This window comes from Pseudophryne corroboree, chromosome 11 (assembly GCF_028390025.1).
Source record: "Pseudophryne corroboree isolate aPseCor3 chromosome 11, aPseCor3.hap2, whole genome shotgun sequence".
Lineage (NCBI taxonomy): Eukaryota > Metazoa > Chordata > Amphibia > Anura > Myobatrachidae > Pseudophryne > Pseudophryne corroboree.
Window position 1 is genome coordinate 117,904,784 of NC_086454.1, and position 24,444 is coordinate 117,929,227.

At 44.3% G+C, this 24,444-nt stretch overlaps 1 protein-coding gene across 1 annotated transcript in view; it reads left to right on the top strand.

Moving 5' to 3' along the window:
- CHID1 (chitinase domain containing 1) overlaps positions 1 to 24,444 on the top strand; it is a 990,316-nt gene that overhangs the window by 43,217 nt on the left and 922,655 nt on the right. Inside the window, exon 3 of the mRNA XM_063944762.1 lies at positions 5,043 to 5,192. Within this exon, the coding sequence (XP_063800832.1) occupies positions 5,043 to 5,192 (150 nt within the window). The remainder of the gene's footprint in view (positions 1 to 5,042; positions 5,193 to 24,444) is intronic.

Genomic DNA, 24,444 nt, shown 5'->3' on the forward strand with positions numbered 1-24,444 from the left:
GGATGAATTCTGAACTCGGGTAATATTATCTGCTCATATTCAGTCAAATGCTTCAGAACTCATTGGACGGCACTTCACAGTGCAGATGGACAATGACCCAAAGCATACTGCGAAAGCAACCAAAGCGTTTTATTTAAGGCAAGTAAGTGGAATGTTATGTAATGGCCAAGTCAATCACCTGACCTGAATCCGATTGAGCATGCATTTCACTTGATGAAGACAAAACTGAAGGGAAAATGCCCCAAGAACTAGCAGGAATTGAAGACATTTGCAGTGGAGGCCTGGCAGAGCATCACCAGGGATGAAACCCAGCATCTGGTGATGTCTATGCGTTCCAGACTTCAGGCTGTAATTGACTGCAAACGATTTGCAACAAAGTATTAAAAAGTGAAAGTTTGTTTAGTTTGTCCCATTACTTTTGGTCCCTTAAAAAGTGGGAAGCACATAGAGAAACCGTTGTAATTCCTACATCGTTCACCCCTGATTTAGATGTAAATACCCTCAAATTAAAGCGGAAAGTCTGCAGTTAAGGCACATCTTGTTTGTTTCATTTCAAATCCATTGTGGTGGTGTATAGAGACCAAAATATGAGAATTGTGTCGATGTCCCAATATTTATGGACCTGACTGTATATGTATGTATGTATGTATGTATGTATGTATGTATGTGTGTGTGTATGTAATATATATATATATATAGAGAGATAATATTATATATGTATGTATTTATGTATGTATGTCATAATGTCTGGACAAGGAGAACATTGTCCGCAGACTACCATAATACATTTTGGGTTTATATAAATAAGTGCACTCCAAACACTGTGCTAAAAAATTATAGCAAAACTCTTCACGCTAATAGACGGTAGTCGTACTTCGCCTCACCCATATGCGGGTTATACACTTGGACGATGGGCAGAACGGCCTACCTTTGGTAAGCATACACGCTTACCACTCGGCTGCATGATATCAGGCCACAAGATCGATTTTAAAAGTGCCTGCCCACTTTTAATATCGTTGGAATGGTTCTTGCAGCCAACATAATGAGCGGTCACACACTAAAAGATGTGAATAAGATATCTGTATGATAGATGGGTTGAAGGATATATTGTTCATCAGCTGTGCACGGGATATATCATCTAGTGTGTACCTAGCTGGAGCCCCGTAGTTGTCTACAAGCAGTAACATTTCATTAAGGCCATGGTGATTCTGTAATACAGGACTGGTAAATCAGTTTGGTTCACCAACAAAACCTGTGGTGGAAGGGATGAAACTGTTTGACTAGCTAGTAGTGGCACAAGCCATCCATTCCCACAGTTACTAGGTCGTAGTGCAATTAAAACCACAATTTGATATTCGTATATGTTGAAGACTGTATTACAGAACCGCATACTAAGCGTGAAATAACTGTAGCGTTTATACCTCATTTAATTAAGTCTACCATGCTCTCTCCCTCCTTCGTTAGAAGAGGTGATTCTCTAACAGAGCAGACACAACTACAATGGACACCATGACTTTGCATGGCAGACAGAGAAGGCACACGATTACTGACAGCATGGCATACTTTGCATGGCAGACAGAGCAGGCACACAATGACTGTGACAGCATGGTATACTTTGCATGGCTGACAGCAGGTGCACACACAATGACTGACAGCATGGCATACTTTGCAGGAATGTGTAATTCATACATAGGGCAAGGGCAGTGATGTCAGACTGATACTCGCTTTCTTTGCTTTTTTGTGGGGGTGGGGGGCACAATCCTAAAGACGTTTAGCTGCCTTTAAATGGAGTGAAGTAATGCTATACTTTATAATGTTATTGTAATTGAAAGTCACCAAACAGTGGTTCAAACCTGAACTTTGATGTTGTAATTGTTTATAAGTTTACCATTGACCTTTTTATAGAAGATTGTAAAATGTAGTTTTATTCTCATAGAAATTCTAGTGATAATATTCACAAGTGAATGCACTGTATGTGAAGTTTTCCGATTCTTAGACGTGCACCTCTGACTTCTGGCTAGTAAGTCTCTTGTAGAAAACCACAGTGAGCATTTGGATCATTTTCCTTCAACCATTCAAGAAGTATTTTGCATTGTGGCAGGCATACGATTTTTTCTTAGTGATTAGCAATGTATAATACATACCATGGTGACAGCAGCTGTTAGCTGGGACCCTTACAGTAAGCCTAGCAGTAGAAGGTGCTTTCCTCAGGAGCTGGTTTTGATTTTATGTATTGATGTCAACTAATGCACGTGATCTAATCTATTTGTGTTCATTGTGTTGTGTTTTTTTGCTTGTGTGTAGCAGCATTGTGGCAGTGTCACACAGGCCTCTTTGATGTTAGTACTTTTTCAGCCAGTGTGCATAATGCTGGAAATTGCCCCTTACTGACACATGGCAGGGAATGGGAAGTCTGTCACACAAGAGCACTTATGTTCAGAAAACATTGCAAGTAGTATCGTCAGGCCCTGTGCGACAGATGAGTGTTCCCATTCATTTCAGTGACTCAGAACAGAGTTATCTAACCCATTCGCTGCAGATGACCATGTCGCCTTGTACCTTTTAAAGCTCTGGTGGGGTTTGCAGGTGGACGGGGAGGTGATCAGGAAATGGTGTCATGCACATGGAGAAGAAAAAAAATGCTGAAGAGGGGGGGGGGGGTGGGGTTGGACTGTATCTTCTCGATAATTGTTCCTAGAATTCAAATGTTTGAAAAGTCAGTTGGGTGTCTGTTATTTTTCCTACCTAAGAGACCGTAAAAAACAGACGCCCATCCAACTTTTCAAACATTTGAATTCCCCCCATAGAGTCTATTGATGGATGAAGCTCTTAACCTGGCATCCATAAATTTAGGGACACTCCTGTTTGACACCAGACAATATTACCCTGTACTACAGAAAACATACAGTTATAATAAATGGGCGGGAAAGCACTATGGGGGAGATTAAGCAAAGCTTGAAGAAATACAGTGTCAACTAATCAGTTCCTTTCAAAGGCTGTGTTTGAAAAATGTCAAATGGTTGGTACTGTATCTCCAAGGTGTTAAACATCTCCCTGAGTTATCATTCCCATACCGATGTTTGCACTTATGGAGGTGACTCCTCTTCCAAATGAGGCAGCCCCCTTAGCATCTGTTATCTAGTGATCAGCTGTGTTTCTCAACACTAAAAAATACTAGACCTCAAGACTTTACTTTTTCATTGCGGGGGAAAAAAAAGTTGTAATAGATTTTCACTTGTGATGTTTTCCATAGATAGTGAAGGACACATTGGGCCTGATTTGGGTGTGGTTGCAGGGGTCATCGCTGCTGCTTACTGGGAATCGGCAGCAACGCACAGATATGGTAATGCAGCAGGAGGCGTCTGGTATAAGTAGACACCTCCTGCATGCATTTAGACGCAGCATTGGATCACTTGCAACACCATCAGCCAGCTAAGGGACCCACAAAATCACGCAGGTTGGCTGGCACAGGTCCAACAGAGAGGCCAGGGAATCTCCGTCTTCAGGCAAAGATCCTGGCCTCTGCAAAACGAAGGCGACACACCTCCATTTTGGGAAACTGCTATTGTCCCCACCCGTCCCCAACCAGCTGCAGACTGTCAATCTCTTGACATCTGCTGCTGTAGTGCATTCGACAACGTAGTGCCTGAACTGCACATGTGCATAGTACCGTTCATCGGCACTTTGCGTCTCGTATCGCAGATCCTTCGGGATTCATTGCAAGGAAAGGGGGGGCAGGCTTAGGCACTAGGGGTAGGAATAGAGGGTAGTCAGAAAATATTCATTAAAACCATTGTTCAGTCTTCAGTCTGTGCCATAATAAATGGTCACATGACTGCATTTACCCGGAAGCTGCATTGTAGAGGCTGCAGCAATCTGATCCAAGTAAATTATAATCTAAAAAAATGATCTAACACGCGTCAGTAGCGGCCAGGAAGAGATTCAGTACAAATAAACGCAATAGCAAAAATAAAAGAAACTGGTGCTAAACAAATTTAAATAGTTGGAAGGATTGTTTGCAAAGATAATATATCACATTTATGTAAACCTATGTAAAGATTGACGGATTAAAATGTCATATGACTGGACACAAAATAACATTTGCTATATATAAAAAATAAGTCACGTATATTAAGCCACATATAATTGGATCCTGGACTTAAAGGCTGGTAAATAGATAGGGACTACAGCTCCCACAGTTAGTCTCTGAAAACTGAAAGAGCAGCAAGGTATTACCCAAATTGTATGGACTGATGTCCAAAGTAGTCCTTTTTAGCAACTGATTGCAGAGGTTGTAGGCTGTGCAGGCAATCCACTAGGTATTCCATTGCTGCAGGTGTAGTTGTTCAGCTGGAGAGTTAGCAGGTTCCCATTAGTGAATAGCTCAGTCAATATCAAGATCCAGTTGGCAGATAAGTGTTGAAGCATCCAAAAGAGTGGCAAGATAATATCTCAACGCGTTTCTCTGGGCAAAGGCCACCCTTCATAATCAGACGACCAGGTAGACCATTGGGCCACCAGGGACATTGGGTCGGCATTGTCATGCCTACATGTAATCCTTGCGGATGTGATGAATGTTGGTATGCTGCATGGCAACATTTGAAACATGTCTTCATTCTCATGTCAGTGCGATGAATGACAACATAACTGTGGCCCTAACATACCACACCCCTACAGCATCATTGTTAGACATTACTTTTTATGACTATTATTTGTTACGCTTTTGACTAAGTAATTCGCGGTTTACTACATAACCATACAAAATAATGTTATTGAGCTAGATACAGCCTGTTAACGAGCAGATAATTTGAAAATAAAGACCCGAGTGTTCGTATTCATTAATCTGGAACATAGAATGTATAGTAACCTGTACCCTCTACCGTACTGCGATTCCTGTTCAGTCCATGATCACAGGCAGTAGGCATGCTTCTCATTAGCAGATTGCCTTCTGAACCACCGTTTACTAGATTAGTGACAAACTTGAACATTTGCAGAAGCTGGAACAGGTCTGTACCCACTAATATGTATTTGTTCTGTGGTAGACTCGCCTGTCTGATGTTTCTGTGCAGTCCCGAGGATTGGTTACCACTGACATCAAAGCCAAAGACATTGTGCTTGACCATCAGAGTTACTGTGCCAAAAAGGTTGCGGAGCGTCATGTTTCCGGCGATGTACTGGGATACGTTACACCGGTAAGTCCAGTTTTAGATGGATTTTACACACTTTGATACAGTTGTGGCAAAGAGTCTTCACGGGAACAAAATTGTTTAAAAGTCATACTTTGCATGTGATACCACTCTGTTTGTAAATTTAAGAAATCTATTTTTTCTTTTTGCTATTTAACTATGTACAGGACATGATATATAGCAGGGCTGGCCAAACCGGTCCTCGAGATCTACCAACAGTTCATGTTTTCCAGGTCTCCTGGAGATCTGTAGAATTGTTAGGTAGGAATGAATGCAGCACATCTTAATTAGTAATGACTACACCTGTGCACCAGCTAGGTGGTGTGGAAAATGTGAACTGTTGGTAGATCTCGAGGACTGGTTTGGCCAGCCCTGATATATAGTGAATTAGTCCCTTTTAGTGCACCACAGACTTTGCAGCTTAAGCTGGGCACATACTGACTAGTATGTCTGCCAATATCCCAGTCCCAGCAGCGTTTCACCCCTCTTCCCCCCCCACCGATATGTCTGTGACCGGCATCTTTCAGCTATATCGTGTTGGCTGTGCAGCACAGCTGATGCCAGATATACTTACATATATATTGGCTCATTTGGCTGTGCTCTTGCCGCAGAGACTGTCTTTGACTGATATCTCAGGCACTACACATTGGGCGGATGATTGGTAAGTGGTTATGTACTTACACATCATTAGATAGGTAGTCAGCCAGGTGTGTACCCAGCTTTAGCTGCACCAAACACCAATTCAATGTACCTACAGCAGTACACTATACATGAGAGGAGATGCAAAATTGAGGCAAAAGTAGACAATCTAGGTCAGAGGTTCCCAAACTGTGTGCCGTGGCTCCCTGGGGTGCCTAGGGACACTTGCAGGGGTGCCCTGGGTTGGTGGTCCAGGACCAATTCAAATTATTCATGGTCAATATAATAGGCAAAACCAGTGCTGGTGGCTGCCAGTCATAAAATATATGACCAAACAGAAGCAAATCTTGTCCATCACCACACAACTGACCCTAAGGATGACATATAAACGTGATCTACGTAATGTAATATTACTTTCTAAATTTCTACATTTCTCAATAAGAAATTTTTGGCCTAGGGGTGCCGTGAAAAAAATTCTGATATTCTAGGGCGCAGTGATTCAAAAAAGTTTGGAAACCACTGATCTAGGTACAAAGGCAGAAGTCAGGCCGATAGCAGTGACCTGTGCAATACATAATTATGCTTAACCTTCGACTTTATACCAAGTTATTTGCTAGAAAAATACTATATCCTAAATACACTATAAGCAAAATTCAGGAAGAGGGATGCAGTCTGTGTAATAAAGAAACAAGACAGGTCTGATCCGAGTGACCTGCGGCATGCATGTTTATGACTTATCTGCAACTTTGTACCAGTTCCTTTACAGCAAAAAAACTAATTCTAAGTACTTGGTGCACTCTATACTGAGACCAAACATTGATGAAACAGTACGCAGCATGGGAACCGCTGCTCATGGGTTGTGCCAAGCTCAGTGGTGTAACAAGGGTGGAGAGAGCAGGGCACTGGGCGCCGTGGCAGACCTGGTAGAGGGGGGCTCCGCTGGCCAGTGAAGTGTAAGCGTGACTGGCGCTTATCCACTGAACCAATAAAAGCAGTAAAGATATAAAATGGTAAAATGTAGATTTAATTATTAAAAAAAAATTAAGAACAAACAAGGATATATTGTGGACAATAATAGAGATGGCAATCTTTCATTAGCATAAAGTCTATGACATACAGTAGGCTGTGGAAAAGTGAAAACCCTACCAAGGATGATGCATTGGAGCCGCAGGTGTAATTGTGCAGTTTAGTAGTTTTAAAGTGATTATTATGGTTTTATTTGTGTTCAGTGAAAATGTCGGGTGTCTTTTTGTTTATTAATAAATAAATTCCGGATTAGAGGTGATAGAGCGGCCAACTCAAAACCTGTGGTTAATACACACAATTTTTGTAATTCTTTTTTTTACACAAAAAAATTAATTGTAGTTAAAAAAGGACTTTAAAATGGGTTTTTCTTGACGCATTAGTACATCCTGAAGAACAGGGCAAAAAGTGTAAAAGGTTGTTTCCATATTCTAATAGTTTCCATTGTTCTTGAAGCTCGTGATCCTAACAAAGAAGAAGTAGAAGAAAGGGTACTCAAAAAAGGCCTTAAGTTCGTTCTGACAGCACAACCAGATGAATTTGAAAAATTCATCAGAAAACTGTCATTAAAAAAATTATTTTAAATGAAGAAGACAGAAGATCCATCTAAATCCACAGAAGAATCAGTATCCCAGACCGCCGATCATAAATTAAAAACACCCCACACGTCAAAGGAAATTTCATAGACACATTTCAAAAGCTGATCATGGCAGAGTTTGAAACCCTGAACAATAAAAATACCAAAAAAATGCAATCTCTGCAAAAAAAACAACCCAATAAACAGCCATCATGACTCTCAAGAAAGATGAGAACATCGTAATAAAACCATGCGAAATAAGGGAGGAGGGATTGCAATCCTAAATAAAGAAGATTATATTGCAGAAATCCAATGATGACAACTCTCGGATGTCTTAACATACCAAAAATTGAGAACAGACCCATCACTCTTCATCAAAACCAATTTCCAGATACTCCTAAAAAAGCATCTGGATTCAGGAGCACTAACAGAGGAAGTCTACAACTTCATTAATATGGAGAACCCCATCACACCAACCATATACGTTCTCCCCAAGGTACATAAACGTACCACAGCACCTCCCGGAACACCAATTATAGCAGGAACCGGAAGTCTCACATTGAATCTGTCATGAGAGATAGATAGGTATATATATATATATATATATATATATATTTCTCTAAGGTCCTAAGTGGATGCTGGGGACTCCGTAAGGACCATGGGGAATAGCGGCTCCGCAGGAGACTGGGCACATCTAAAGAAAGCTTTAGGACTAACTGGTGTGCACTGGCTCCTCCCCCTATGACCCTCCTCCAAGCCTCAGTTAGATTTCTGTGCCCGACGAGAAGGGTGCACACTAGGGGCTCTCCTGAGCTTCTTAGTGAAAGTTTTAGTTTAGGTTTGTTATTTTCAGTGAGACCTGCTGGCAACAGGCTCACTGCATCGAGGGACTAAGGGGAGAAGAAGCGAACTCACCTGCGTGCAGAGTGGATTGGGCTTCTTGGCTACTGGACATTAGCTCCAGAGGGACGATCACAGGTCCAGCCTGGATGGGTCCCGGAGCCGCGCCGCCGGTCCCCTTACAGAGCCAGAAGAGCGAAGAGGTCCGGGAAAATCGGCGGCAGAAGACGTTCCTGTCTTCAATAAGGTAGCGCACAGCACTGCAGCTGTGCGCCATTGCTCTCAGCACACTTCATACTCCGGTCACTGAGGGTGCAGGGCGCTGGGGGGGGGCGCCCTGAGACGCAATAAAACATTACAGAAATACCTTACATGGCAAAAAATGCATCACATATAGCTCCTGGGCTATATGGATGCATTTAACCCCTGCCAGAATATACAAAAAAACGGGAGATAGGCTCCGCCCCCTTTTCGGCGGCCTTATCTCCTCAGCACACTGGCGCCATTTTCCCTCACAGCTCAGTTGGAGGGAAGCTCCCTGGCTCTTCCCTGCAGACAGAAAGGGTTAAAAAAAGAGAGGGGGGCACTAATTAGGCGCAGTATTAAAACATACAGCAGCTATAAGGGGAAAAACACTTATATAAGGTTATCCCTGTATATATATATAGCGCTCTGGTGTGTGCTGGCATACTCTCCCTCTGTCTCCCCAAAGGGCTAGTGGGGTCCTGTCCTCTATCAGAGCATTCCCTGTGTGTGTGCTGTGTGTCGGTACGTTTGTGTCGACATGTATGAGGAGAAAAATGATGTGGAGACGGAGCAGAGTGTCTGTAACAGTGATGTCACCCCCTAGGGGGTCGACACCTGAGTGGATGTACTGTTGAAAATTACGTGACAGTGTCAGCTCTATATAAAAATATAGAGCATTTAAAAGATGCATTTCTATATATGCATGATGCACAGCGGAATAATTGCCGACTGGCATCAAGTATAAGTGCGTTGTCCAATTCTACCAGTAAAATGGTCAGGTGATGCGGATTCCAAACGGCATTTGGAAGTATTGCCTTTGAAAGGGGACATTTGGGGTCGGTCTTTTAGACCTGGTGGCCACGGCAACAGCTGGGAAATCCACGTTTGTACCCCAGGTCGCCTCTCAAAATAAGACGCCGTATTATCAGGCGCAGTCCTTTGTTGGCAAGCGGACAAAAGGTTCCTCTTTTCTGCTCGTGACAGAGGGAGAGGAAAAAGGCTGCAGAGATCAGCCAGTTCCCAGGAACAGAAACCCTTTCCCGCCTCTGCCAAGCCCTCAGTATGACGATAGGGCTTTACAAGCTCAGGCACGGTGGGGGCCCGTTCTCAATGAATTTCAGTGCGCAGTGGGCTCACTCGCAAGTAGACCCCTGGATCCTTCAGGTAATATCTCAGGGGTACATATTGGAATTCGAGACGTCTCCCCCTCGCCGTTTCCAAAAGTCGACTTTACCGACGTCTCCCTCTGACAGGGAGGCAGTTTTGGAAGCCATTCACAAGCTGTATTCCCAGCATAATCCCAGATAATCAAGGTACCCCTCCTGCAACAAGGAACGGGGTATTATTCCACACTATTGTGGTACCGAAGCCAGACGGCTCGGTGAGACCGATTCTAAAATCTTTGAACACTTACATACAGAGGTTCAAATTCAAGATTGAGTCACTCAGAGCAGTGATTGCGAACCTGGAAGAAGGGGACAACATGATGTCTCGGGACATCAAGGATGCTTACCTTCATGTCAAAATTTACCCTTCTCACCAAGGGTACCTCAGGTTATGGTACAGAACTGTCACTATCAGTTCAGACGCTGCCGTAGGGATGGTCCACGGCACCCCGGGTCTTTACCAAGGTAATGGACGAAATGATATCCCTTCGAAGGAAGGAAATTTTAGTTATCCCTTACTTGGACAATTCCCTGATAAGGGTAAGATCCAGGGAACAGTTGGAGGTCGGTGTAGCACTATCTCAGGTAGTGTTGCGGCAGCACGATTGGGTTCTCAATATTCCAAAATCGCAGCTGGTTCCGACGACTTGTCTTCTGTTTCCTAGGGATGATCCTGGACACAGTCCAGAAAAAAAAAGAAAAAAAAGGTGTTTCTCCCGGAAGAGAAAGCCAGGGAGTTATCCGAGCTAATCAGGAACCTCCTAAAACCGAACCAAGTCTCAGTGCATCAATGCACAAGGGTTCTGGGAAAAAATGGTGGCTTCCTACGAAGCAATCCCATTCGTTAGATTCCACGCAAGAACTTTCCAGTGGATCCTACTGGACAAATGGTCCGGGTCGCATTTTCAGATGCATCAGCGGATAACCCTGTCACCAAGGACAAGGGTATCCATCCTGTGGTGGTTGCAGAGTGCTCATCTTCTAGAGGGCCGCAGATTCGGCATTCAGGACTGGGTCCTGGTGACCACGGATGCCAGCCTGCGAGGCTGGGGAGCAGTCACACAGGGAAGGAATATCCAGGGCTTAGGGTCAAGCCTGGATACATCACTTCACATAAATATCCTGAAGCTAAGGGCCAGTTACAATGCTCTAAGCTTAGCGAGACCTCTGCTTCAAGGTCAGCCGGTGTTGATCCAGTCGGACAACATCATGGCAGTCACCCACGTAAACAGACAGGGTGGCACAAGAAGCAGGAGGGCAATGGCAGAAGCTGCAACTATTCTCCGCTGGGCGGAAAATCATGTAATAGCACTGTCAACAGTATTCATTCCGGGAGTGGACAACTGGGAAGCAGACTTCCTCAGCACGACCTCCACCCGGGAGAGTGGGGACTTCACCCAGAAGTCGTCCACATGATTAAAAAACTCGACAGGTATTGCGCCAGGTCAAGAGACCCTCAGGCAATAGTTGTAGACGCTCTGGTAACACCGTGGGTGTACCAGTCAGTGTATGTGTTCCCTCATCTGCCTCTCATACCCAAGGTACTGAGATTGATAAGATGGAGAGGAGTAAGCACTATATTCGTGGCTCCGGATGGGCCAAAAAGGACTTGGTAACCGGAACTTCAAGAGAGGCTCACGGAGGATCCGTGGCCTCTACCTCTAAGAAGGGACCTGCTCCAGCAAGGACCCTGTCTGTTCCAAGACTTACCGCGGCTGCGTTTGACGGCATGGCGGTTGAACACCGGATCCTGAAGGAAAAAAGGCATTCCGGATGAAGTCATCCCTATCCTGATCAAAAGCCAGGAAGGATGTAACCGCAAAAACATTATCACCGCAATTGGCGAAAATATGTTGCGTAGTGCGAGGCCAGTAAGGCCCGACGGAGGAAATTCAACTGGGTCGATTCCTACATTTCCTGCAAACAGGAGTGTCTATGGGCCTGAAATTGGGGTCCATTAAGGTTCAGATTTCGGCCCTGTCAATTTTCTTCCAAAAAAGAACTAGCTTCAGTCCCTGAAGTTTAGACGTTTGTAAAAGGGGTACTGCATATACAGCCTCCTTTTGTGCCTCCAGTGGCAATTTGGGATCTCAATGTAGTTTGGGTTCCAAAAGTCACATTGGTTTGAACCACTTAAATCTGTGGAGTTAAAATATCTCACATGGAAAGTGGTCATGCTGTTGGCCCTGGCCTAGGCCAGGCGCGTGTCAGGATTGGCGGCTTTATCCTGTAAAAGCCCTTATCTGTTTTTCCATTCGGACAGGGCGGAATTGAGGACTCGTCCTCAGTTTCTCCCTAAGGTGGTTCCAGCGTTTTCACCTGAACCAACCTATTGTGGTGCCTGCGGCTACTAGGGACTTGGAGGAATCCAAGTTGCTGGATGTTGTCAGGGCCCTGAAAATATGTTCCAGGACGGCTGGAGTCAGGAAATCTGACTCGCTGTTTATCCTGTATGCACCCAACATGCTGGGTGCTCCTGCTTCTAAGCAGACTATTGCTCGTTGGATTTGTAGTACAATTCAGCTTGCACATTCTGTGGCAGGCCTGCCACAGCTAAAATCTGTAAAAGCCCGTTCCACAAGGAAAGTGGGCTCATCTTGGGCGGCTGCCCGAGGGGTCTCGGCTTTACAACTTTGCCGAGCAGCTACTTGGTCAGGGGCAAACACGTTTGCTAAATTCTACAAATTTGATACCCTGGCTGAGGAGGACCTGGAGTTTTCTCATTCGGTGCTGCAGAGTCATCCGCACTCTCCCGCCCGTTTGGGAGCTTTGGTATAATCCCCATGGTCCTTACGGAGTCCCCAGCATCCACTTAGGACGTTAGAGAAAATAAGAATTTACTTACCGATAATTCTATTTCTCGTAGTCCGTAGTGGATGCTGGGCGCCCATCCCAAGTGCGGATTGTCTGCAATACTTGTACATAGTTATTGTTACAAAAATCGGGTTATTATTGTTGGGAGCCATCTTTTCAGAGGCTCCTCTGTTATCATACTGTTAACTGGGTTCAGATCACAAGTTATACGGTGTGATTGGTGTGGCTGGTATGAGTCTTACCCGGGATTCAAAATCCTTCCTTATTGTGTACGCTCGTCCGGGCACAGTTTCCTAACTGAGGCTTGGAGGAGGGTCATAGGGGGAGGAGCCAGTGCACACCAGTTAGTCCTAAAGCTTTCTTTAGATGTGCCCAGTCTCCTGCGGAGCCGCTATTCCCCATGGTCCTTACGGAGTCCCCAGCATCCACTACGGACTACGAGAAATAGAATTATCGGTAAGTAAATTCTTATTATATATATATATATATATATATATATATATATATATATATATATCACTCCAATGGCGGCACTCCGGACTAGTACAAATTACTCAGAGACAGTAGTATGTAGCTACATACTACTGTCTCTGAGTAATTTGTACTAGTCCGGAGTGCCGCCATTGGAGTGATATACGTGAATACACTTAGCCTGGAGGACTACGTGTTGGAGGGCACCCGGCAAAGCAGTTCTGATTCACCTGGGGAGTGCCGGAGCTGGGAGTAATATATATATATATATATATATATATATATATATATATATATATATATATATATATATATATATAATATACACCTAGGTATAAATATATATATATATATATATAATATACACCTAGGTATAAATATATATATATATATATTCACCTTTTGCAACCTCTGGTAATTCAAAATCCCTCTTACCTCAAAGACACCACGGACACTTTCGGAAATGACAAGAGATTAGCTGGGTTGAAGATTGCTTCTTAGTCACTGCAGACGTGACTTCATTGTACACCGTAATTGACCACCAGCACAGTCTGGAAGCCATTTCCTGGTTTCTCGAACAAACGGAGTATCCTCCGGTCATGAAAGATTTCATCAAAGAGCCTATCCTTTTAATTTTAGATAATAACTTATTTTTTTTAATGGTGATTATTTTTGCCAAAAGAAGGGAACAGCTATGGGTACTCGTTTAGCTCCCAGCTACGCCAATCCCTTCATGGCGCACTGGGAGCAAGGCGAAATTTATTCGAAACCCACCTGGATCAATAACCTAAAAAAATGGAGCAGATTTATAGATGACATTCTCCTAGTTTGGAAAGGAAGTAAAGAAGATCTCTCTGCTTTCTGTCTGAACATTAATTCCAACAATAAGAATATTCATCTAACATTCAACTTCAGTAAAGAAGAAATTTGTTTCCTTGATCTATCGATTTACAGTAAGAATAATAAAATACAGACCAAAACTTACTACAAACCGACGGACACAAATAATTACATTCCTATAACCAGTGAACATAATGTGAATTGGCTACAGAGTGTACAGAGGAGCCAATTTACTAGGATCGGGAGAAATTGCAGCGAAGAAGAAATGTCACAAACAGATGGAGGGCTTAAAGAAGGTATTCCTGAGCAAAGGGTATATAAAGAACGAACAGAAAGAGGCGGCCACTGCCACATTAATTTAAAAAAAAAAAAAAAAAGATCATCCTTACTAACTTCAACAACAAGCAATAAAATACCAAGAGAAAATAGACACCAATAGTCATTCCTAACAGACTACAATTCAATCCACAATAAAAAAGTGGAAACCATCATCAAGAAGCACTGGCATCTGCTCTGTAGAGATCCAATACTGAAAACCATTCTTTCTCCTAGACCATCATTCATCTATAGAAATGCACCAAATTTGAAGAATCAATTAGTTCAAAGTGCCACCAATGTTTGACTTTTTAAACAGTGGAAGAGTCTGCCCTGAAGTTTTCCACACACAGATACCTTCATTTAAGAAATTTAAGTACAATTACATCACTTCCTCTGTCTAAAACAGGAAGTGCATCACAACAGGAAATGGTAATCACTATGAATAAAAGGAGCCCTCTGCCCACAGGTGAGTATTAATTCTTGAAGAAGACACCTGCTGTGTCTTAAAATACATTGGCATGCTTCACCTGTGATTACTACAAAGAAGAATACCGCCGACTATCCTGGGAAACCTTTCGGTTCAAGCTTTGGAGCCATGTGCCGGGAGAACCTGGTTACTCTGCTTTACACCTGTGGCTCCAATACATCACCCTTGTTAGGATTTTGACTTTTCTCCAGCCTATGTCATAGACTTTATGCTAATGAAAGAGTGCCATCTCTATTATTGTCTAATTAATTATTGTCCACAATATATCCTTGTTTGTTAATTTATTTATTTTTTTGTAATTAAATCTGCATTTTACCATTTTGTATCTTTACTGCTTTTACCGGTTCAGTGGATAATCACCAATCACGTGACAATACCTCCACTATCACTGTCTGTTTCTGTGGTTCCACTAGGGGAACCTAAGTGTCACTGAAGGTTTAGCTCTTATCTACAGAAGCGCCAATTTAGTTCCTCAAGCTCTGTATTGCAGTGAAGTGTAAGCGTTCGAGTATGAACCGGCATCCTGTGTGCATTACAAACTTCTCCCGGATGGTAGTGAAAGCTCCCTGTGCAGCGGCAGCCGGAGAGCCCCCAGTCCCATGCCCTCTGCCCACCTCCATCTCTCTCCCCTGTGACCTTTTGTTTCCCTGCCTTCTGCACCATGTTGTGGATGTCTCTCTCATGGTGGGTGGTGTGCACTGTAGCCTTCTGCAGCCATGCGTCCTGGCTGAGCTGACATTCTCAGAGACAGAGCTTGGGGTGCGGGGCCCTCAGAGCTGCAGGTACGCTAGGGTTAGAGTAGGGGGAGGGAGAAGAAGGGTCAGAGAGGAGGGAGGGAGCCAGAGAGAGAGAGCATCATGCTCCATCCTCGCTGGCAGTGAGCTGCACTAGTAGTCACACACACACGTACACACACGTACACACATACACGCTGCGGGTCCCATGGGGCTACAGGGTACCTGGGGACGTGTAGCAGAGAGAACCCCAGGGGCAGGTGTCTGGGCAGGATGGGGTTGCCCTCTGGAGGTGGCTGTTCGCCCTTTGTCTCAGGCCGCTCTTGCTCGCGCCTGCAGGAGTACCGGGCTTCCCCAAAGCCATGGACAATGCGACGATGCCTCATGGGTACTGTGCCATCCTCAGGTCAGAGACTGCGGGGTCACTGTCTATGGTGGGGAGCTTTTGTGTTATTTTGTTATGGGTAACTAACAAGTCTGTATGTGCATGATATGAGAGGTTATTATGCTGTGGGTCACTATGTCTGTGGGGTTTGTTATCAAACCACGCCCCTTTTCTGTAAGCACGCGGCAAAGGGGATTTTTTTTTGTGTGTCGGGAAAGGGGGGCTGCAATATGCCATCTTGCCCTCGGTGCAAAAAACCCTAGTTACGCCTCTGGCCAGGCTTCTCATGCTATATGAGAAAAAAGGATAGTTGTAGGAGAACACCTCTTTAGAACAAATTATATAGGGTGATAGACTAGCAGAATCATGAAATATCTATACAAACCAAAGAATAATACAAAATAATTTTACGTTTTACGTGTGCATTTAAATGTACACCCAAAAAGATACAATATACAGGTATGTCCTCATACAACCCCTCCCCGCCCCCCCTCCGCCCCATAAAAAAATACAAAAAATCATTAAAAATGAATATATATATAAAAAAATAAAAAAAATACAGTATCTATGCAGACATGGAGCAACATAATTTTTATGCCCCTTGTACCATATTATGTCCCCACAGTAATGCCCGTCACCATAGTATGGCCACAAAATAATTATGCAAGTACCGGTTAGTTATCTGGGCATCTGCTCGTTGTCAGGGGATTCCTTCCTTCCCTCCCTCCCTCCCCCATTGCTGCCGGGAGGACCCGGGATGCTCATGCCGCTGCCTGTCAGCCTCCGTCCCAGCTGTTCTGCTGCTGTCCTCCGTCCTCCTGCAGCTCTGTATTGAAAATGACCCTCTCAAAATGGCCGCAGGCTCAGAGGAGACAGTTATTAAAGCTACTAAAGTGCTCCTCTAGTATCTTGAATAACTGTCTCCTCTGTGGCGGTGGCCATTTTGGGAGGGATGTTTTCAATACAGAGTTGCTGGATTGTCTGAGGACAGCGGCAGAACAGCGGGAACGGTGGCGGGCAGGCGGCTGCATGAGCATCCTGGGCCCTCTTGTCTCTGTCAGAGAGGCCAGGCCTGGGACAGCTGTGCTCCCAGCACCCCCCTGATGGCAACACTGCTTTTCATATGGTAAAACTCCATACAATAAATCTGTAATTTAACAGATACCCAAAGGCGCCATTCAGTCCCACACAAAACTAAACCAGGAGATTTTTGGTTATCCTTGTGAGGAATATATACACGGCTCTAGATACCGGATCAGTGTAATATATATCTAAACCCCAGCACCTAATACCAAGCCGAGACCCTCTGAAGTCAACTGCAAAGCCCTCTAGCAACAAGAGAATAAAACAAAAGTACTCCCAAGGTCCCCGCACCCTGTATAACTATACCCCCAGCTTATGGCATTTCTGGATCACCGAACAAGCCCCAGCCCAACTACTTTACTAAACCTAACACCCCACAAAAAAAACATGGGGGCAGCTATTCTTGAGTGTTAAGGCCATGCTGTGTCCAGATCAGGATCAAAGGGAAACTAAAAGTATAATATGATGAAAAAAACCTTGGAGGCAATTTAGTATTTATTGGAGAGAGAGAGGAGGAAAAAAAGTGTTTGAAGATGAAACGGTATAAAAACGTTCAAACATAATTCAAAAGAATAAATAATAGAATATAATAAAGAAAAACAAATAATGGCAACGAATCAAGGGTGTGATTCAGATCTGATCGTACCGTACATCCGGAAAGTATTCACAGCACTTCACTTTTTTCCACATTTTATGTTGCAGGCTTATTTCAGACTGGAATAAATAAATTTTCTTCCTCAAAATTCTACACACAGGGGTCATTCCGACCCGATCGCTCGCTGCAACTGCTGCTGCGATCAACTCTGAAATAGGCCCATTGTGTGTAGAATTTTGAGGGAAAAAATTGATTCCAGTTTGGGGTAAGGCCGTAACGTAACAAAATGTGGAAAAAGTAAAGCGCTGTGAATACTTTCCGGCTAAATTTAGCACGTCTACGATCAGTTACTCAGGCATTCCGGGGGCGGGGGGGGGGGGGGGGGGGAACGGGACCAGCCTAGTAAAGACAAAGCTTCACTAGTTCTAGTTACTAGAAAGTAAAAGATTTTGAAAGAATTGTCCTGTTTTTTTTGTAGTGTGCCAGTCATTTACATGGCAAAATCAACCTGTTTTTTCAATGTGAATGGTTTCCATTTTGAAAAAAAACAAAAAACAGGAGAATTCTCCCAAAATCTCTCACTTTGATTCGTGATTCGTGATACATGATTTATTACAAACAGCAAACATATTTTGATATGAAACATAAAAAGGTCACAGTTATAACAGACTCTCCTGCCCTGGTGCTGCTGCTGCACAGTGCCTAGAAGCATGATGTCATAGTAACTAAGCTTCATGGGTCCTAGAACTACGCTCAGCTACTGGCAGGCACTGTGGCGTAGTGGCTGCGTCAGTGTCTGGGAAGCCAGCATTGTGGGTTCGAGACCCACCCCGACCACTTCGCCTGGGATGCTACCCAGGAGTGTGATAAGACCTGGCACGCCTACCCGGGAGTGTGGTAAGCATTAGCATACCTCACCCCGGTGAGAGTGGTAAGTCTTAGCACACCTCTGACAGGGTGGCCCCCGAGTTGAGTCGAAGGGCGTGGATCTCCAACCTGGATCCCAGATACATTTTTTTCCTGACATAAAAAATACCTGGACCTTGGAGGGCAGAGCTTATACAAAAGGGGCATCAGTTGGATTTTGACAAAATATTAAAACATGAAATGCTAATAACTAAAAATATTTTTATTGCCCCTGCTCAAGTTATGACCCTCTGTGGAGTGATAACGTGAATTCGCTCACTCACCTGTCTGCACTGGTTAGGAGTTTTGCTCTTTTCCAGGTTATAGAAATTGTTTATCATGGACTTTTGTTTGTTAAATTAATGTTAAATTAGTCCACTTGATAGTCAATTGACTATAAGACCATTCGGGTATAACGCAAATAAATATATTAATTAAAAAAAATCTGAGAAAAGGAACATTTTATTTTAAAACCCTAGTGGGGTTTGAACCTGTGACCAAAGGTGAAGTATTACAGCCGGGGGTGGATTGGGATCGAAACCCAGCCCGGGAAATTTATGGAAGCAGCCCTAATAAGGGTGGGGTCTGTTGAGGGGGTGGAGTCTGTCAAGTGGGCGGGATTACTGCTTAGAAGGCCTGACTAAATACAGGGCTGGAAAGTGCGTGCCGAAGGCGCCCAGCAAAATTTTTGGGGCGTGGCTTTGTGGGAAGGGGCGTGGCCACATAATAGTGCCAATTCACATTACACCACACCACAGAGTAGAGCCGCTTATACACATTGCACAAGGTAGAACCTCCTATACACACTGTGCCAGGTAGAGCATGTTATACATATTGCGTAAGATAGAGCACGTCTACACTTTGCGTCAGGTAGAGCACAGTATACACATTGCACCTGGTAAAGCACAGTATACACTTTGTGCCAGACAGAGCACATTATACACATTGCACCAGGTAAAGCACATTATACATACTGCACCAAATACAGCACGTTAAACACTTTGCGCCAGATAGAGCACATTATACACATTGCACCAGGTAAAACACATTATACACATTGCACCAGGCAGAGCACGTTATACACATTGCCAATCAATGCCTATCAGACTGACAGACATTTTATCTGATGTTGCAGGGTGAGGGTTAGGCTTCGGGAAGGGTCATGGTTAGGATGCAGGGGAGGTTAGGGTTAGGCTGAGGGAGGGAGGTTAGGGTTAGGCTGCAGGGGGGAGGTTAGGGTTAGGTTATGGGAGGGGGAGGTTAGTGCTAGGCTGCAGGAGAGGAGGATAGGGTTAGGCTGCGGGGGCAGGTTATGGTTAAGCTGCAGAAGGGGAGATTAATGTTAGGCTGCGGGGGGAGGTTAAGGTTAGGTTGCAGGGAGAGGTTAGGCTTAGGCTGCAGGGAGAGGTTAGGGTTAGGCTGCGGGTGGGGACGGTTAGGATAAGGGACTACGCAACTGCGGGTGCGGCTGGCGGCGGCAGCCTGCATAGGGGGGTGACGGCCAGCCAATGAGGGGACGACTGAAATGGCCAAATGGAATCCGGTCCGGCGTCCCGGCATACCAATCCGGTCTGATTACAGTGCATTAACCCACATAACATTAAGCAGCGTCCCATAACATTATGGGGCGCTGCTAAAATCTCGAGACCAATAAAACTATATAAAACCCTAGGGTCTCTTTTCGACTGCCAAAAGGGCAGCAGCTGGCGTACTGATTTATACATAGGCTCTGCAACCTGAGGGCACAGTTCTTTTATCATGGAAGGTGGAAGAAGGTATGTGAATGGGATTTACCCATAGCCCAACCTGGATGACTGACACCAGTGAATAGTATGGGTTTGGATATTTTATTAGGGGGCTTTGAGGTTAGCGGTTAGTTACTCTCCGTGACAATGTGGGCTTTGCTGCAGCTGCCTGACACAGTCATGTGCTCTGGTGACTGGCAAGATGGGGAAGGAAGCAACAGTTCTACACCTCTCTATTATTACCCTGCTTCACCACACTTTCCTATAATAAATGAGATATACTAGATGCCCTAGTGTACCCTAACGTTGCTGGATGCTTGGACTGCTCACATGTATCATAGATTAGCCAGAGAGATACAGAATACCCTTCCTACTCCCCACACATGTCACCTAGACAGCACCAGTGTCTATACCTTATACTTCTGAAGTGTAATCTGGTGACTGGTGTTCCGTGTCTCTGAACTATTATACAGCAATGTCTATGGAAATTATGTTCACTGCTGTGGACGATTCCTGCTGCTGTGTCTGTGTGCGGCTACAGTGCATGAGAGTGTTTACAGACCTCAGCAATCTTCCATCAATAATCTGCCTATTGCTCCTTGTACACTCCCCCGTCTCTGTGTGGGTGTGGTCAGTGCCATGTGGGTGTGGTCAGAGCCATGTGGGTGTGGTCAGTGCTGTGTAGGTGTGTACACCCCTACTCTATCAGACGCACTGCCTCACAAAATACATAAAAAAAAAGAAAAATTGCAGAATTTTGTGAGAAAGCTAGAAATACAATTGTTAACATCTAGATGTATCATCGCTTGGAAAGTGATAAAATGGAGAGTGAAAAAGTACCAGCCAATCAGGTCCTAACTGCAATGTCACAGGCCGTGTTTGAAAAATGGCAGTTAGGAGCTAATTGGCTGGTACTTTTTCACTATCCATTTTATCACTTTTCAAACGATGATATCTCTGTCCCTAAGACTTATGATTTATGGCCGACTGTGTGGACAACTAGGTGGCTTGTTTTCATCATACTGTCATGATGATGGGCCTAATTTTATGTGGAGGCCTGGAGCTGGAGCTCCATTCGCCCCATTGTTTGTCTGGCTAGGGCTCATGCTTTAAAACATCAGCAGATATGGTGTTCAGTCTGAGTGGCAGCTGATGGTGATGGACAGCTGGTTGGGAAGAGGCCCGTTCTGTCTGCAGGTGCTGGTGGCAGTGGTGCAAGTATGCGGGTACGCTCAGGTACGGAGTACCCGTAAGAATATGGCAGCGGGTTACTGGGAGCGCAACGGTGATGTCATAGCGCCACATCACACTTCCTCCTCTGGCGGCTGTGGCTAAAGTGAAGGGAGGAGCCTGATTGCACTTTCCCGCAGCGTCTCTTGCTGGGACCATTAATTTAGAATATAATGTGGATACCACTATATATGTCTATTATTATGGGATATTACTACATATTTCTATTGTAATGTGGACACTACTATATATTTTTATTATACCAGGGGCACTACATTATATTTTCCTTTTATAATGGAGGCATTATTATATATTGTTATTACATTGGGGGCATTACTATATATATTTATTATACTGGGGGCATTACTATATATTTCTATTATACTGGGGGTATCACTATATACTTCTATTATACTGGAGGTAGTACTATATATTTCTAGCCTTGCCTCCAGAGTGAAAAGAAAAGGGGCTTTGTAGTGTTGCCTCGCAACTGGTGTCATGTAGCCACGCTACCTCACAACACATGACCACGCCCATTTTTGGCACTCAGTACCACTAAGAAAATATTTCTACTAGCACCACTTGTAGGTGGAGAGGGATACAGTAAGAAGGGTGGACAGCTATAGTAACTGACATCCGGCTGTGTAGAGGGCCCAGACTGTGGGGGAGATGTACTAAGCCTTGGAGAGTGATAAAGTGGAGAGAGATAAAGTGCCAGACAATCAGCTTTTAACTGACATGTTACCAGCTGGGTTTGAATAATGACAATTAGGAGCTGACTGGTTGGTAGTTTCCACTTTATCACTCTGCAAGGCTTAGTACATCTGTCCCTTTCTGCGGTAACCAGAGGCAGGTGTGAGTGGCGGGGTATGTCAGTTTGGATTGGCAGGCAATATGGGCTGTCCGTTAGGCGAGCAGTGGGCAAAGCTCCGGTATTAGCGACTATCACTGCTGCTCCGCTCTGGGTAACCAGAGATCCTGCGCTCACAGACACAGCTTCTTTTTCCCCCAGATACTCAGATTCTCCCGGCCAATGGGGGTAATTCAGACCTGATCGCAGCAGCAAATTTGTTAGCAGTTGGGCAAAACCATGTGCACTGCAGGTGTTGCAGATATAACATTTGCAGAGAGAGTTAGATTTCAGAGGGTTATTTGTTTCTGTGCAGAGTAAATACTGCCTGCTTTATGTTTACACTGCAATTTAGATTTCAGTTTGAACACACCTCACCCAAATCTAATTCTCTCTGCACATGTTATATCTGCCCCCTGCAGTGCACATGGTTTTGCCCAACTGCTAACAAATTTGCTGCTACCATCAGGTCTGAATTACCCCCATTGTACCCAGTTCTCGGCACCGCCTTCTGCAAACTTCAACGCCTGTCACCAAGAAACTTCAAGACTTGTGCACATCACTCTTTCCATCCGCCCTGCCTGCATTAACAGGGCACCAACATAAGCACGAGGACCACTGGAAAGTTCTCCATCCCCCAATGTTCAGATGACCATTAGTGTCCACTCAATATTTCCCACTGAGTCCTTTAGTCTACAGTCACTTTTCCCTACTATACAAATACTTTAAATTAAACTATTATTACATTAATTACTAAATTGTCATGATTAATAATAAACTTATATTTTATTTTTTCAAATCTATATAATCCTAAACGATTTATTACAAAACAGCAAACCTATTTTGATATGAAACAAAAAAGGGTCACCGTTATAACAGACTCTCCTGCCCTGGTGCTCCTGCTGCACAGTGCCTAGAAGCATGATGTCATAGTAACTAAGCTTCATGGGTCCTAGAACTACGCTCAGCTACTGGCAGGCACTGTGGCGTAGTGGCTGCACAGTGTCTGGGAAGCCAGCATTGTGGGTTCGAGACCCACCCCGACCACTTCGCCTGGGATGCTACCCAGGAGTGTGATAAGACCTGGCACGCCTACCCGGGAGTGTGGTAAGCATTAGCATACCTCACCCCGGTGAGAGTGGTAAGTCTTAGCACACCTCTGACAGGGTGGCCCCCGAGTTGAGTCGAAGGGCGTGGATCTCCAACCTGGATCCCAGATACATTTTTTTACTGACATAAAAAATACCTGGACCTTGGGAGGCGGAGCTTATACAAAAGGGGCATCAGTTGGATTTTGACAAAATATTAAAACATGAAATGCTAATAACTAAAAATGTTTTTATTGCCCCTGCTGAAGTTATGGCCCTTTGTGGAGTGATGACGTGAATTCGCTCACTCGCCTATCTGCACTGGTTAGGAGTTTTGCTCTTTTCCAGGTTATAGAAATTGTTTATCATGGACTTTTGTTTGTTAAATTAATGTTAAATTAGTCCACTTGATAGTCAATTGACTATAAGACTATTCGGGTATAACGCAAATAAATATATTAATTAAAAAAAATCTGAGAAAAGAAACTTTTATTTTAAAACCCTAGTGGGGTTCGAACCTGTGACCAAAGGTGAAGTACTACAGCCGGGGGTGGATTGGGATTGAAACCCAGCCCGGGAAATTTATGGAAGCAGCCCTAATAAGAGTGGGGTCTGTTAAGTGGGCGGGATTACTGCTTAGAAGGCCTGACTAAATGCAGGGCTGGAAAGTGCGTGCCGAAGGCGCCCAGCAAAATTTTAGGGGCGTGGCTTCGTGGGAAGGGGCGTGGCCACATAATAGTGCCAATTCAAATTACACCACACCACAGAGTAGAGCGGCTTATACACATTGCACAAGGTAAAACCTCCTATACACACTGTGCCAGGTAGAGCATGTTATACATATTGCGTAAGATAGAGCACGTCTACACTTTGCGTCAGGTAGAGCACAGTATACACATTGCACCTGGTAAAGCACATTATACACTTTGTGCCAGACAGAGCACATTATACACATTGCACCAGGTAAAGCACATTATACATACTGCACCAAATAGAGCACGTTAAACACTTTGCGCCAGATAGAGCACCTTATACACATTGCACCAGGTAAAACACATTGGAGGTCATTCCGAGTTGTTCGCTCGCAAGCTGCTTTTAGCAGCATTACGCACGCTAAGCCGCCGCCTACTGGGAGTGAATCTTAGCATATTAAAATTGCGAACGAAAGATTAGCAGAATTGCGAATAGACACTTCTTAGCAGTTTCTGAGTAGCTCCAGAC